This window comes from Canis lupus, chromosome X (assembly GCF_011100685.1).
Source record: "Canis lupus familiaris isolate Mischka breed German Shepherd chromosome X, alternate assembly UU_Cfam_GSD_1.0, whole genome shotgun sequence".
Classification (NCBI taxonomy): domain Eukaryota; kingdom Metazoa; phylum Chordata; class Mammalia; order Carnivora; family Canidae; genus Canis; species Canis lupus.
The window spans coordinates 31569207-31584969 of record NC_049260.1 but is presented as its reverse complement, the minus strand read 5'-3'; the positions used below and the strand labels follow the sequence as shown (position 1 = coordinate 31584969).

The window sequence follows — 15763 nt, the reverse complement described above, 5'->3', positions numbered from 1 at the left end:
TGGGATTCGATCCCGGGTCTCCAGGATCGCGCCCTGGGCCAAAGGCAGGCGCCAAACCACTGCGCCACCCAGGGATCCCCTTTAGTCAGACTTTTAAAAATAAAATAGAGAGGGCCTATTATCATTAAAACATTATTCATCAGAAATATTCCAAAAGATGAAAGAACAATCATGAAAATATGTTCAAATCTACTTAAGGCCAAGAAATATTTTGGAAAAAAGTATTTATTTATTCTTCAACATCAAAGGCGCACCCTTGATGGGAGAGGACACCCCTGTCCTCAGGAGTTTAGCATTTTCATGAATAAAATTGCGCTGATGAACTGGCTTGCTATGAAACCTCTTATTAGTTGAGTCAATTTTGGCTTTTACATTCATTGGTGGCATGGTAACTTGAGGTAACCCATTGACATCATACAACCAGTACATGTCCGGTGTCTGGAAACAAAGAGAGGAGAGATTTTACATGAAAAATCAGGGACTGAGAAAACTATAGGAAAAAATTTACCAAGTTAATATGGTCTCTCTTCTCCATGCAAGGTATGGGAGAGGTACAAAACTGGAAGTGTGCCAGTAATAAATAATGACCACGGGAAATAAAGTCAAGAAAGCACTTAGCTTTATGAATTAAGAACCACTCACTAAAAGGTCTCTCAGAGTTAGAGGTCTGCCCTGTGGGTGAAATAAGCATCCATCTGATCTGAGCAGAAGCAGTCTATTTTCTTTGCACGAAACTGTTGCCCAGCATGAACGATATAACTAACTGAAACCATATTTTGCAAGAACTTATCCATGACAATTTAAGTGTGGCTATAGAACTGACTGGTAAAATATGTTGAGCTTCTGTTTTTTTAGATTATGAAAGTCTGTAATTAATAGAACCATTTGAAATTACTGAGAATTGTGTAAAATCATTAATGACAGTCACAATCTAAGTCCAAGTTAGTACAACTTAGGGATTTATTTAAAAATTCATCATTTTTTTCTGCTTATGCATGGATGGCAATACACATCTGGAATGACCCTATTTTAACTAGAACTGGCCCTCCTATCAGTGTTCATAGTAACTGTGTATTCTGAATCAGGAGTCAAAAGCAGAACAAACCAAGGACTATAGTATAACTGGATTGAATAACATTTTACTTCACATAAGGATGTTCAGTTTGAAAAACCAAGCTACGTTCTGGTGATTGTGCATATGTCATGGTAAATTTTTGCATTACAGGTGACCTACTTCATGACTACAGATGCATGAGGTACTTGAAGGGACTTGCATCCATGCCCAACACTCATGTGCAGGAGCGAGGCACATGAAGGGATGTACACTATATGAAATGTAGTGGGTACCAATAGGAATGACATATATGGATTTGTACCTTCACCCGACCCATCTCCAAGACCCTTTGAAAATAATTATCTATAAAGACAGTATTTTTAAAATCCTAAATATTATTGTATGCATTTCAATTAAGATTCAAATAAATTTTCCATAAGTGATGCTGAGTGGGTATGTGTGTGTGTGTGTGTGTATATATATATATATATATATATATATATGTATACATAAGATATATAACCCAAGTATAAAATATATTTGGAAGAAGTCATTCATGTCCTTTATTCCAACACTCTATATGGTCATAAGAATATGTTTATTTTATAAAGATTAAATATTACAGTTCTCATATCTACAGTCAACTTTCTTCAAGTTGTAAATAAATACAATGACTCATGTTTTTGAGAACACTTTAAAGATATAGCTCTATACCTTCCACTCAGAATCTCCCTTTGAAAATATAAATTAAAAAGCTTAAGTTAAAATAATATAAGAATAAATCAGTATCTCCAAGTCACTAGTGCCTCAGAGAATCACTGTGCTGATTTTTTTTTTTTTTAAGATTTTATTGGGCAGCCCGGGTGGCTCAGCGGTTTAGCACCGCCTTCAGCCCAGGACGTGATCCTAGAGACCCAGGATCGAGTCCCACATCCAGCTCCCTGAATGGAGCCTGCTTCTCTCTCTGCCTGTGTCTCTGTCTCTCTCTCATGAATGAATAAATAAAATCTTTTATTTTTATTTTTTTAAAGATTTTATTTATTTACTCATGAGAGACAAGGGGTAGTGGAAAGGGAGGTGGGCAGGGGGATGGGGTGACTGGGTGACGGTCACTGAGGGGGGCACTTGATGGGAGGAGCACTGGGTGTTATGCTATATGTTGGCAAATCGAACTCCAATAAAAAAAATACAAAAAAAGAAGGACACATTCTTAGGAATGGAAACAGCACATTAGTAGAAATGGTACTTCCATTTCATTTCCTGATCCAACTTCCAATTGCCAATATCCATACCTCTCGACTCAAGAGTTTTTCAGAAAACAAAACAAAAACAAACAACCCCCCAACTCTCTAGCCCCATCAGATGTAAATATTCTACAGTGTGTGTTCCATACTATTTTCCATAGAAATCCCATGGGATTAAATTCCAGTTGGTGGTAGCTGCTTTGATAAAGCACCCTTTATTGGTTTCCATTCCTTTTCTGTCTCATATCCTGGCTTCCCTGCATCTGTTTCTTGAGATCACATAGGAAATATGCTACTTGGATTTGAATCCGTATTTCAAGTTTGCTTAAGAGAAAATACAAACCAAGATTTATATATATAAATGAAATGCTATTTCTTACAGTTTCACAACAATGATTTATTCCTTCAAAAGCAATGCATTTACATACCTATTACTTATGTCTCGTTATATCTGTAGTTATAACAGGTCCAACGATATTACTTTTGTACAAGCATTATATGTTTTATCTTGGATAATTCTAATAGCTTTCATATTTTTGTATAAACTAAGATTTCTCATGTCCACTATGGAAAGCTGAGTGGACTATTTATCCTCTTTGGGTAGCATTGTTTTTTGTATCGATCAAGTTAACATAAGTCTCTCTAAGCTAGTGCTATATGCCTTGTTTAATAATAGGGAAAAGGCAGTTTTTAATCATTCTAAATATGGTTTCATTGAAAGGGAACTTTCTATGATGTTTGCTAAGGAAGTTGAAGTTTCCACAGGCTAATATTTAACTAAACTGTTCTTAAACATCCTCATTTTTATTTCTAAGTAAAGCACAATGAAAGTCATATGTTTCATATATAAGTATTAATTGAATTAATGCTTAAAATCAACAGTTTAAAAAAAGATAATACAGTGAACAGTAATTTTTATTTAGATAATGAAATAATCTTTAAAATTCTTCACATATTATCATGTGGGACATCATGATATTGTCATTAAGAGCAAGGTTTTACTTATTTATTTTTTTTAAGAGCAAGGTTTTAGAATCAGTGTTTGAACCATGATTTAAAAATCATTGATTTGATGTATGCAATAACTTTTATGAATCTCAAGGGCATTATACTCAGCATAAAAAGCCAATCTCAAAAAAGTTACATGGAGTATTATTTCATTTATGTAATATTCTAGAAATTAGAAAATCATAGAGATGGAGAAAAGATTAGTGGTTGCCGGGGTAAAGAAGGAGTTAGCCTTTTTTGGATGTTACCATAAAGAGTTAGCAGGACACGGTTTCCATACTGTTACTGGTTCCCACAGTTGTGTTGGAACAGTTCTGTATCTGTATCTGTTGTTACTGTAGTTATACAGATCTCTGCATGGGTTCAAATTGCCTAGAACCACACACACACACACACACACACACACACACACACACGTGAAAAATGCTGAAAATGAAATAGGTCTCTAGCTTAGTTCACAGTATTTTGTCAATGTCAATTTCCTTCTTCTGATATATTATTACAACTATGTAAAATCTCACCATTGGGAGAAGCTGGGAGGATTCACAGGACTCTATGTACTATTTTTGTGACTCCTTGTGAGTCCTTACTTTAAGTTAAAAAATATGAGATTTATGAGTCCATAGAAAATTTGAACACCAAATGGTATTTGATATGTCATGATACTAAGGAATTATTGTTAATTTTTAGATGTGATAAGGGTATCATGGTTATGATTTTTGTTTTTTAGAGAATGGGAAATAGTTGAAGAGAATAGGATGTCTGGGATTTTCTTCAAAATAATATGGAATATGGGGAAGGGGATGAGAATGTATTTGAATTGGCTCAGATAAGTGTTCATACTGGATGATAAGTATATGTAGATTAATTATTCTATTTCTACTAACATTTGGAATTTTCCAAATAATAATAGAATCAACAAAATAGTGATTTCTTAAACACATTTCCATCTCAATTTTCCCTACATAAGCTTTATCAAACTGTACCACTTCAGACTAAATGAAAATTTCACATTTCCATTTGATCCCATATGTCAACTTATTCTCTCACAGAAACCTTTCAATTGTGCTGCCAGTGATTTAATTGTCAAATCAACATAGGGAAACTGGGCACAGATTTTGTTGGGAAAACCTCCAACATAGTTCATTTCAGAAATGTTCACTGTGCAGTAGGTAAAATAAACATCATTTTCACTTGCAAATCTGTTTTTAAATATGTCATTTAATCTCCTTAGAGTAAGAGTATGTCCTCGCTTCTTAAGAGGCAGGTACAACATGATCATTTTAAATTAAGCATCAATATAGCAAAGGGCGATGTGTAGCAAGGCTCCAGAGGCTTTATATTTTTATTACTTGAGGTGTAAGAATTCCCAGAAAGATGAAAAATATAAATAATTTTCTTGAGAAATATTCAACATTATTCTTTTCTCTATTCATTAAAACAGTAACAACACATTCTTCTGCCCATGGCACTGCCTAATTAGTGTCTGATTTAGAAGTCTAGTAATCACTTTGGCACCAGTAGTTGTGTCTTGAAACATAAATACACATCCTTTGTGCCTGTGCTACTGAAAATAGGCACTGGCATTCATGATCTTTTCATAAATAATTTCAAAGTTGTCTTTAGCCTAAAAGCTATTAGTAAAATACTGTGAAATCTGATGGAGAAATTTTGCTTACTGCATAAATTTTCAAAACTATGTTTACCTTAACTTTTAATAAGATGATCACTCAAGCAGACTTTCATATTAATGGCCCACTTCACATTGTGTCTTTCTCAATTCAAAATAAGTTTTATCTTCTATTTAATCTCCTTCATTTTAGACCTTAACATTTTGGCAATACTTTATGCTTTAATTAAAGATTCCAAAATATCTCTCTCAAATCACCTGAAGTCCTTGAATAGATTATTACAATGAAAGTCATATGTTTCATATATAAGTATTAATCGAATTAATGCTTAAAATCAACAGCTTAAACAAGATATTACAGATAACAATGTGTGAATATACAAATCACTTTACAGTCAATATTTATCTCTTCTACATTTTCTTAATATGGAGGGGGAAGAATTCTTTTTTAAAAGATTTTGTTTATTTATTTGACAGAGAGAGCACAAGCAGGGGGAGCAGCAGGCAGAGGGAGAGGGAGAATAAGGCTCTCCATTGAGCAAGGAGCCTGATGACAAGGGGCTTGAACCCAGGTCCCTGGGATCATGACCTGAGCTGAAGGTAGATGCTTAATCGACTGAGACACCCAGGTGCCCTGGGAAAGAATTTCTTACGTCCCACTGGTGATGATAACTTTTTTGTTATATTACATATTTACAAGTTCTTTACAGGGCAAAAGGAAATTAAAACTAGATAGAGTAGTTGAAATAGGTTGGCTTTTGAAAGGTAATGTTGCTATTCTTTACCTGGGTGAAACCTTTTCTCCTTTAATGCCTTCAGGGACATCAAACATCCTTGACTATTAGCTTTATTTTTTTATTATTTTTTAAAGATTTTATTTATTTATTCATGAGAGACAGAGAGAGAGAGAGAGAGAGAGAGAGAGAGAGAGGCAGAGACCCAGGCAAAGGGAGGGGCAGGCTCCATGCAGGGAGCCTGACGTGGGACTTGATCCTGGGACTCCAGGATCAGGTCCTGGACCGAAGGTGGCACTAAACCGCTGAGCCATCCGGGCTGCTCGACTATTACCTTCAGAGAACTCACCTGTATTACTAATGTTGCTTTGTATTTCCTACTGTACATTTGGGGTTTAAAACCCACCATGATGACAGTTCCTTCAGTATCAAAAGGAGGAAGTTCTCCAACCTGAGGTTTTACAAAAAACTCAGGATCACTGCCAGGTAGAAAGTATGCGGTGAATGGCTCAGGATCTCTAGAACAAAAATATAAATATTAACCTTTAAATTTTATCATTACTGTTTGTGAGAACTTGATGCATTGGACTACAGTTAAACATTAATGCTGCCATGCAGCTGTGAACCTCATGCTTGTTGCTTTATAATAGTGAGGAGGTCTTTTAAAAATTACTGAACAGTGTCATTCTTCCCAGGGTGACAAAATGGAATCTTAAAGATTTTTAAATTATGTCTTACATTTTTAGTGCACAAAGAATAAAATGTTGTCCATATAAAAATTTGAAGAACTCAATGTCCCAAATTAAAATGCAATCATTTGTAAATAAATTCATATCCAAAATGCATGGCTAGAACGGCTATCATGAAGCCTTTGTTTTTATCATGATTCCAATGTGATTGCTCACTCTCCTTTATCTTTCCACTTGTGAAGTGAGATGAAAGTACTTTGCAGGTTCATTAAAGATTCTTGAGCCTCAAGATGACTTGCTATGATTAGAAGTGAACTGAGTGGCATTTAGGATTCAAGTGACCATTTTCAGTCAAGGTTGATTACATTTGAGATGAAGACAGTGAGAGAAGCTGAGGAACTCCTTGGTAGAATAAAACAGGGGAGGAGCACACTGCATGGAAGGTTGTACATGAAGGGTTTTAAACCCAAACTTTCTGAGGAGGTGCAAGTAGAAGGTAAAGAACAGTTTCCTAGAAAAGATCCAGCAATGACTCATAAAAAAGAAGATGGGTGATTCAGGTTGGGACTCAGTGATTCAGCAAATGTATTGAGTATCATCTCAGAGGGTTTGAGAAAGTGGACTATGGTTATGGATGGCCTAGATTGGAACCCCAGCTCCATGTAGGTGCATAACTTTAGACAATTTACTGTTTTGTACCTCAATTTTCATATCTGTTAAATGAACTTAGAAACCCCTACAAAGTCATTAGATCAGTACCTGAAATATGGGATGTGCTCTATAAGGATTCATCAATATTAATATAATAATTATTATGATTATTGTTGTTTTAAAATATCTTATTACCAGGCAATGATGCATGATGCAATAAATTTTAAAAATGTATAAAACAGAATACCCAGGTGTTCTGGTGCAATAGGAGACTCAGACCCTTTTTACTCCCAAGGAACCACAATACAAGGACCAATTCCCATTGTGAAAAATTGAGAAACCAGTTAAGAGACTTGTGCCTTCCACATGAGCACAAAATCAGCTGTTTTGAAGTTAGTAGGAAATTTTGTGGCACGCTCTCCCCAGTCTCCCCTCCACACCAGTGCAGCAGTACACAATTGTAAAGAAAGTATCAGCTTCCATTTTTTTTCCCTGGGGAATGAAAGAGAGGAATGGATCAAATATCCAAAAATTGGACTCTTGGATGGAATGTGAGGGTGTGCTGCCTGAAGGACTGGCTTCTGTCCTGCTTGTCTTGAAGTACTGATGGGACCTGACATACGGTAGATGCATGAGGGTTTGTAAGAACAAACTGGACAGGGTGCTGGTGCTCCAGAGGTCCCCTGGTGGAGCAGACAGAAACTGATATAGTTCAGAAGCCTCTCCCTAAGTGTGTAAAAAGAAGGGTGGAGGGAAGCTTGGGTGGCTCAGCGGTTGGGTGTCTGCCTTCAGCTCAGGGCATGATCCCGGGTCTGGGGATCGGGTCCCACATCAGGCTCCCCTTGGGGAGCCTGCTTCTCCCTCTACCTATGTCTCTGCCTCTCTCTCTCTTTGTGTCTCTCATGAATAAATAAATAAAATCTAAAAAAAAAAAAAAAAAAGAAGGGTGGAACATGTGTCCAGATTTCTGGCTTTTCAGTGGGCTGCTGAGGGTTCTGGTATCTGTCTATCCTATCTTAGTGAACTGACAGAACTTGGTGAAATCTTGATGCCTAAAGGCTGCTGAGGAAAAAAAAAAAAAGATCTGGTTGGTGTACTGCTGCTTCAGAGTGCCAGGGTACAGAAGACCGCAAAGACAGCAAGAAGTTAGGAATTTCTGAACAATTAGAAACTAGCAAACCCCTCTAATTAGTAATCTTCACACACAGTAATCTTCACATATATCTATATCTATATATCTATATCTATATCTACTCACAAAAGAGATCTGAGGTGTTCCCAGGATCTCTAGTTGGTCTGAGTGGTGAAGGTCTTTCCCTGCATGAAACTAGTCTATAAAGACCAAGAGAGGCGGCTGTTTTTTTCAAATATGTGAGGATATCAACACAAAGTTACAAAGACCATGAAGAAACAGGAAAAAATTACCCAATTAAAGGAACAAAAGAAATCTCTCTAGAAATACGCTATAAAGAAATGGAAGTATAGGAATTATTGACCAATTTATTCGAAATAACTATCATGAAGATGCTCAATACTATCAGGAAAGTAATGCATGAACAAAATGAAGAGACAGAAAATATAGAAAAAGGCCAAACAAATTTTAGAGCTGAAGAAGGGAATAATTGAACTGAAAAACTCACTAGAGGGGTTCAACAAAGGATTTGATCAAGTAGAAGTAATTGGGGAATCCAAAGATAAGTCATTTGAAATTATCCAGTTATAGGAGCAAAAAAAAAAATGAAACAGAGTAAAGAAAATCTAAAGGAGTTAAACAGCAACATCAAGTGTCCAATATACATATAATGAGTCTCAAAAGAAGAGAGAAATAGGGGCAGAAAGCTTACATAAAGAAATAACAGTCAGAAAATTCCCAAATCTGAGGAAGGAAAGGGACGTGCAGATTTGTGAAGTCCAACATATTCCAAATGGGATGAAACTAAAGAACTCCACAATGAGACACAGAATCAAAATGTCAACAGTTAAAGACAAAAAGAGTTTTGAAGCAAGAAAAAAATGACTCCTCATATACAATGCCACTCTTGGAAGACCATTAGCAGATTCCTTAGCAGAAACCTTGTAAGCTTGAAGTGAGTGGGGTGATATATTCAAAGTGCTGAAAACAAACTGTCAACCAAAAATACTATATCTAGCAAAATTGTCCTTCAAAAATGAATAAGATAAAGACTTTCCCGTGATTAACAAAAGCTGAGGGAGTTAATCACCATTAGACTTATCCTACAAGACATAGAAGAGGGAGTCCTTTGAATTGAAATGAAAAGATGTTGAACAGCAACACAAAAGTATTTGAAAGTAAAAATTCACTGCTCAAGGTAAATATACAGAAAAATACACAACGTTGAATGCTGTAATGGGGGTACATAAATTATTTTTATTTGTGGCATAAAAGTTAAAAGACAAAAGTATAAAAATAACTAAAATTATAAAATGTATTAATGGATACACAATATTAAAATGTTATCTATATATCACTAGCAAAGTATAGAGATTTTGTATGCGATTAAAGTTATCAGATTTTGCATGCAATTAAAATAGATTGTTAAGCCTATAAGTTATTTTATGTAGGCCCCATATTAGCCACAAACACCTACAGAAGATACCAAAAAGAAAATGAGAAGGGAATCAAAGCATGTCACTACAAAAAACATAAATATGCACAAAGGAAGACAGCAAGAAAAGATGTACAAAAGAGCTATAAGACATACAAAAAACAAAATGGCAACAGTAAATCCTTTCCTATCAATAATTACTTTAAATACAAAACAGTCAGACTCTCAGTCACAAGACACAATAGCTGACTGGATAAAAAAAAAACAAGATCCAAGTATATGCTGTCTACAAAAGACTAGATTTAAAGATACGCATAGGCTGACAGTTAAAGGAAGGAAAGAGATATTCCATGCAAATGGTAAATGAGAGAGCATGGGTAGCCTTACTTATATTAGACAAAGTAAACTTAATAACAATCTGTAGCAGGAGACAAAGAAGGCCATTATATAATGACAAAAGATTAATTTAACACACACACACACACACAGCAGCAGCAGCAGAGCACCTAAATTTATGTACCAAAGATGGACAGAATTAAGGAAGAAATAGACAGCAATAGAATAATAAATAGTAGGAAATTTTAATACTTTGTTTTCAACAATGGATAGAAAACTCCAACAGAAGATCAGCACGAAAAAAGAAGACTGGAACAACACTACAGACCAAATGGATCTCACAGCTATATATAGAAATTCCACTCGACAGCAAAAGCATTTACATTCTTCTCAGGTGCATATTGAACAATCTCTAGGATGGATTGCAGGTTAGGTCAGAAATCAAGTCTGAATTCACTTAAGAAGACTGAAATCATACCAGTTGTCTTTTCCCACCACAATAGAATAAAACTCGGTATCAACAGCAGAAAGAAAACTGGAAAATAAATAAATATGTGGAAATTAAACAATAAACTCTTGAACAACCACTAAGTCAAAGAAGAAATCAGAGAGATATTAGGAAATATCTTGAGACAAACAAAAATGAAAACACAACATCCCGAAGCTTATAGAATGCAGCAAAAGTAGTACTTAAAGAGAGGTTTACAGTGATAAGAGCCTACATTAAAAAAGAAAGATCTCAAATAAGCAACTTAATTCTACATCTCAAGGAAGTAGAAATAAAGAACAAACTCAACCCAAAGTTAGCAGAAAGAAGGAAATAATAAAGATGGGAACAGAAATAAATCAAATACAGAATTTTAAGAAATCAACTAAGAGTCAAACTAAGATTGGGTTTCTGAAAAGATCAACAAAATTGACATTGAGCTAGACTAAGAAAAGAAGAGAGGAGACTCAAATAAGTAAAATCATAAATGAAAAAGGAGATGTTAACTCCAGAAATAAAAACAATCATAAGAGACTGCTGTGAACAATGCTCCAGATGCTTCAGAAATAAAAACAATCATAAAAACTGCTATGAACAATTATACACCAAAAAAATTGTACAACCTAGAAAAAAATGAATAAATTCCTAGAAAAATGCAATCTACCAAGACTGAATCATGAAGAAATAAAAAATCTGAATGGACGTATAAATATTAAGGAGATTGAATCAGTAATCAAAATCCTCCCAACAAAGAAAAAACCAGGACCAGATGGTGAATTCAACCAAATATTTACAGAAGAATTAGCACCAACCTATCTCAAACTCTTCCAAAATATTGTAGAGCAGGGAATACTTCCAAAGTTAATTTATTTATATCAATATTATCCTGATACTAAAGCCAGAAAAGACACAAGAAAAGAAAACTACTGGCAAATATTCCTGATGAATATAGATGCAAAAATCCTCAACAAATACTACCAAATGGAATTCATCTGCACATTAATAGGATCATATACCATGTTCAAATAGGATTTATCCTTAGGATGTAAGGAAGGCTCAACATGAGAAAGTCAATATGATAAGCCACTTTCACAAAATGAAGGCTAAAAAATACATAATAATCTCAATCTATGCACAAAAAATGCAAAATCTATGCATTTGACAAAATTCAACACCCTTCTATGATAAAATCTAGGAGCAGAAAGAAATTACTTCAACATAATAAAGACCACATATTAAAAGCCCACAGCTAACATCTTACTCAACATTAAAAAGCTGAAGCTTTTCTCTAAGACCACTATCTCTGTTAGCAGATGGCATGACCTTATATGTAGAATTATTACACAAAAAGACTGTTAGGACTAATAAATGAACTCAGTAAAGTTTCAGGATATAAAGTCAACATGAAAAAATCAGTTGCATTTTTACACAATAGCAATGAATTATTTGAAAAATAAATTTAAAAACCATTTCATTTAAAATAGCATGAAAAAGAATAAAATACTTAGAAATAAATTTAAGCAAGAAGGTTAAAGATCTGTACACTGAAAACTATAAGACAATGATGAAAGAATTTGAAGAAGATAACGAATAGAAAGATATCCCCATGTTCATGGGCAGGAACAATTAATATTGTTAAAATGTCCATAGTACCCAAAGCAATCAACAGAGTCAATGCAATCCCCATCAAAATCCCAATGGCCTTTTTTTAAAAAAAATAGGAAAAATATTTTAAAATTCATATTTATTGTCAAATTGTCAAAGGATCTTGGATGACTTAAAAAAAAGAATATTCTTTTCAATAAATGTGGCTGGGAAAACTGGATAGTCACATGCAGAAGAAGAATGAAACGGGATCTCTATCTTACACCCACACAAGAATCAACTCAAAATGATTAAAGACATTAATATAAGACCTAATCCCATAAAAACAAACTGTAAAAACCCCAGAAGAAAACAGAGGGAAAAAGCTCCTTGTCTTGGAAATGAGTTTTTGGACATGACATCAAAAGCATTGGCAACAAAAACAAAAATAAAGAAGTGGGACTATAAACAAAAGAAAAAATTTCTGCACAGCAGAGGAAAAAAATCAACAAAATGAAAGCAACCTATGGAATTGAAGAAAATATTTATAGACTGTAAATCTGATAGGGGGTTAATATCCAAAATATATAAGGAACTAATGCAAGTCAATAGCAAAAATACTCAAATAACACTATAAAAAATAGGCATAGGGCCTAAATAGATGTTTTTGCAAAGAAGACATAAAAATGGCCAACAAGTATATGAAAAGATGCTCAGCATCACTAATCATCAGGAAAATGGGAAATCAAAACCACAATGGGATATCACTTCATTTCTGTTAAAATGGCTATTATCAAGAAGTAAAAAAATAAGAGTGGCATGCATGTGGAGAAAAGGGAACTCTTGAATACTGTTGGTGGAATTTAATATTGGTACAACCATTATGGAAAAGAATAAGAAGTTTCCTCAAAAAAGTAAAATTGAATTACCATATGATCCAGCAATCTCTCTTCTGGGTATATATCCAAAGGAAATGAAATCAGTATCTCAAAGATATATCTGTATCCCCATGTTTATTACAGCACTAGTCATAATAGCCAAGATACAGAAATAAGCTAAGTGTCCATCAATAGATGAATAGATAAAGAAAAAGTGGTATATATACAAAATAGAATATTATGAAGCCATAAAAAATAACTGCAACAACATAGATGAACTTGAAGGACATTATGCTAGTTAAAATAAGCCAGACACAGAAAAACAAATTTTACATGATCTTACTTTTAAGTGGAATCTAAAAAAAATGCAGAACACATAAAAACAGAGAGTAGAACAATGATGGCCACAGGCTGGGGATTAGAGGAAATGGGAAGATTTTGGTCAAAAGGTACAAACTTTCACTTTAAGATAAATAAGTTCTAGAGTTCTAATGTACAGCATGGAGACTATAGTTAGTAATAATGTATCGTAATACCTGAAATTTGCTGAGAGTGAATCAGTGTTCCTACCAGACACAAAAAAGGTAGCTATGTGAGGTGTTGGGTATGCTAATTACCATGATTGGGAGAATCATTTCACAATACATATGTATATCAAATTGTTGAGTTGTACACCTTAAATATATACAATGTTTGTTTGTGAATCATACCTAAGTGAGGCTGGAAAAAGTTAAAAAAAATAAAATTAAAAAATAAACTTAATGGAAAAAGATAAGCTTCTGAGAGAAGAATTTCAAATCCCAGTTACGACAGTCATAGAAACTATCCCTTCATGTATGTGGCATTTCTTATATTATACTGCCTGGTAGGGTACCTATTCTGCTTATATCTGCCAAAGTTACTGCTGGATATAATCCTCTAAAGGAAGAGAAATGTTTATCAGCGTTCCCAGGGCTATTGATACTGAAAATACAGCTCAGAGGTTGGACATGTTCTCTAGCCTACCACAATCCAGAATGGTCCGATCTGAGGTTCACAGGATACCAAGCTGGGATAAGGATGTGAACAAAGGTTTTTCTGTTGAGATGGGATTGGAGGAGAGGAGACAGGAGGTGAGGTATCTTATCTAAGTGGACACCTTGTCCACTAAACACTATCAGACCTGGTAAGTTTGTACGTGTGTGTGTGTTTAGGTAAACTGGATATCTATTTAGTAGTATCTTAAAATTAAATAATTCTACATATGCTAAATATTTAGTAGGAATGAAACAGATATTTACTATTTTGTTTATTATGTTGTTCTTAGGTAAGGCAGACAAAGGAATAAGAAAAATGAGATGATAATGAATAATTGCTCAAGTGGGCTTATATTGTCCTATATTTGAGACAGCTCTGATCTTTATTGGAAACACATTCTTTTCAGTTTTTTAAATTTTTATTCATTCATGAGAGACATGGAGAGAGAGAAAGAGGCAGAGACACAGGCAGAGGGAGAAGCAGGCTCCTCGCAGGGAGCCGGATGTGGGACTCGATCCCGGGTCTCCAGGATCATGCCCTGGGCCGAAGGCGGCGCTAAGCTGCTGAGCCACCTGGGCTGCCCTCTTTTCAGTTTTTTATAACAATATCACCAAGAACAATAGATAAGCTGTTTTGATATTTTGAATTCTATCATGTGTTTCTCCTAACTCTTCAGAACACTTTGCATCCATAAATCATCATACCTAAAATCCCTCAACAAAATATGGACTGTGGTCCTTTTTTAAAAGATTTTATTTATTTCAGAGAGAGAGAGCACGAGCTGGCAGGTGGGGGCAGATTCCCCCCCCCGCCCCCCGCCGCCCCGAGCAGGGAGCCTGATGCGGGGCTCAATCCCAGGACTCTAGGATCACAACCTGAGCTGAAGGCAGATACTTAACTGACTGAGACATCCAGGCGCCCCATGAAATGTATTTCTTAAAACAGTTTCTTGGCTCCTTCTCTTTCCTCCTCTCCTAGAGACTCTTACATTTTAGAGATAATTTATTTACTTATTTTTTTTAATTTTTTATTTATGATAGTCACACACAGAGAGAGAGAGAGAGAGGCAGAGACATAGGCAGAGGGAGAAGCAGGCTCCATACACCAGGAGCCCGATGTGGGATTCGATCCCGGGTCTCCAGGATCGCGCCCTGGGCCAAAGGCAGGCGCCAAACCGCTGCACCACCCAGGGATCCCCTTTAGAGATAATTTAATTTAGGAGACAGAAGAGCTACCACTTCATAGCTTCCCATGCAGTTTTTTTTTTTTCCTCCTTTCCCCTCCCTGAATGCTCAGCAGACAAGAAAAAATGGGTAGCATTAGGACATAGAGTCATTTACCTTCAGAACTTATTTTACTCTTGGTCATTGAAAAAAGAAAAAGGAGATGCTGAGTTGGTTTGTGGGGAATCTGGTCAAATGCTGAATGTGATTAGGTCCATCTGTCTTCCTGACCCATTTTGTGTCTTCCATATGTTTCCCACTAGTTTCATAGATCTTCTGAATGACTTGAGATTTCTAATACTAATTGGGTATAGCCTCCCCAGAGGTAGAAAGTAAACTGGATATATTCAGTAGCTTATTTACATCATTGAGTCATCTAAAATATATTTTTTTCTTTTTAAAGATTTATCTATTTATTTGAGAGAGATAGAGATAGAGATAGAGATAGAGAGATAGAGATAGAGAGATAGAGCATTAGAAGGGGAGGGGCAGAGGGACAGAGAAACTTAGTAGACTCTGCACTGAGCACAGAGCCTGACACGGGGCTCTATCTCACAACCGAAAGATCATAACCCCCAGATCATGACCCCAAGATCACAACCAAGAGTCAGACCTTCAACTGACTGTGCCACCCAGGTGCCCCTATAATAAATTTAAAGAC

At 35.4% G+C, this 15763-nt stretch overlaps 1 protein-coding gene across 3 annotated transcripts in view; it reads right to left on the bottom strand.

The window, feature by feature from the left end:
- Positions 1 to 207: 207 nt before the first annotated feature.
- Positions 208 to 15763, bottom strand: part of CFAP47 (cilia and flagella associated protein 47) — a 504616-nt gene continuing 489060 nt past the window's right edge. For all 3 annotated transcript variants that reach the window (XM_038587158.1, XM_038587160.1, XM_038587159.1), the window contains 2 exons: positions 6020 to 6188; positions 208 to 438 (listed from right to left, as the gene is read on the bottom strand). In XM_038587158.1, coding sequence (XP_038443086.1) covers positions 226 to 438; positions 6020 to 6188 — 382 coding nt within the window. In that variant the 3' untranslated portion in view covers positions 208 to 225. The remainder of the gene's footprint in view (positions 439 to 6019; positions 6189 to 15763) is intronic.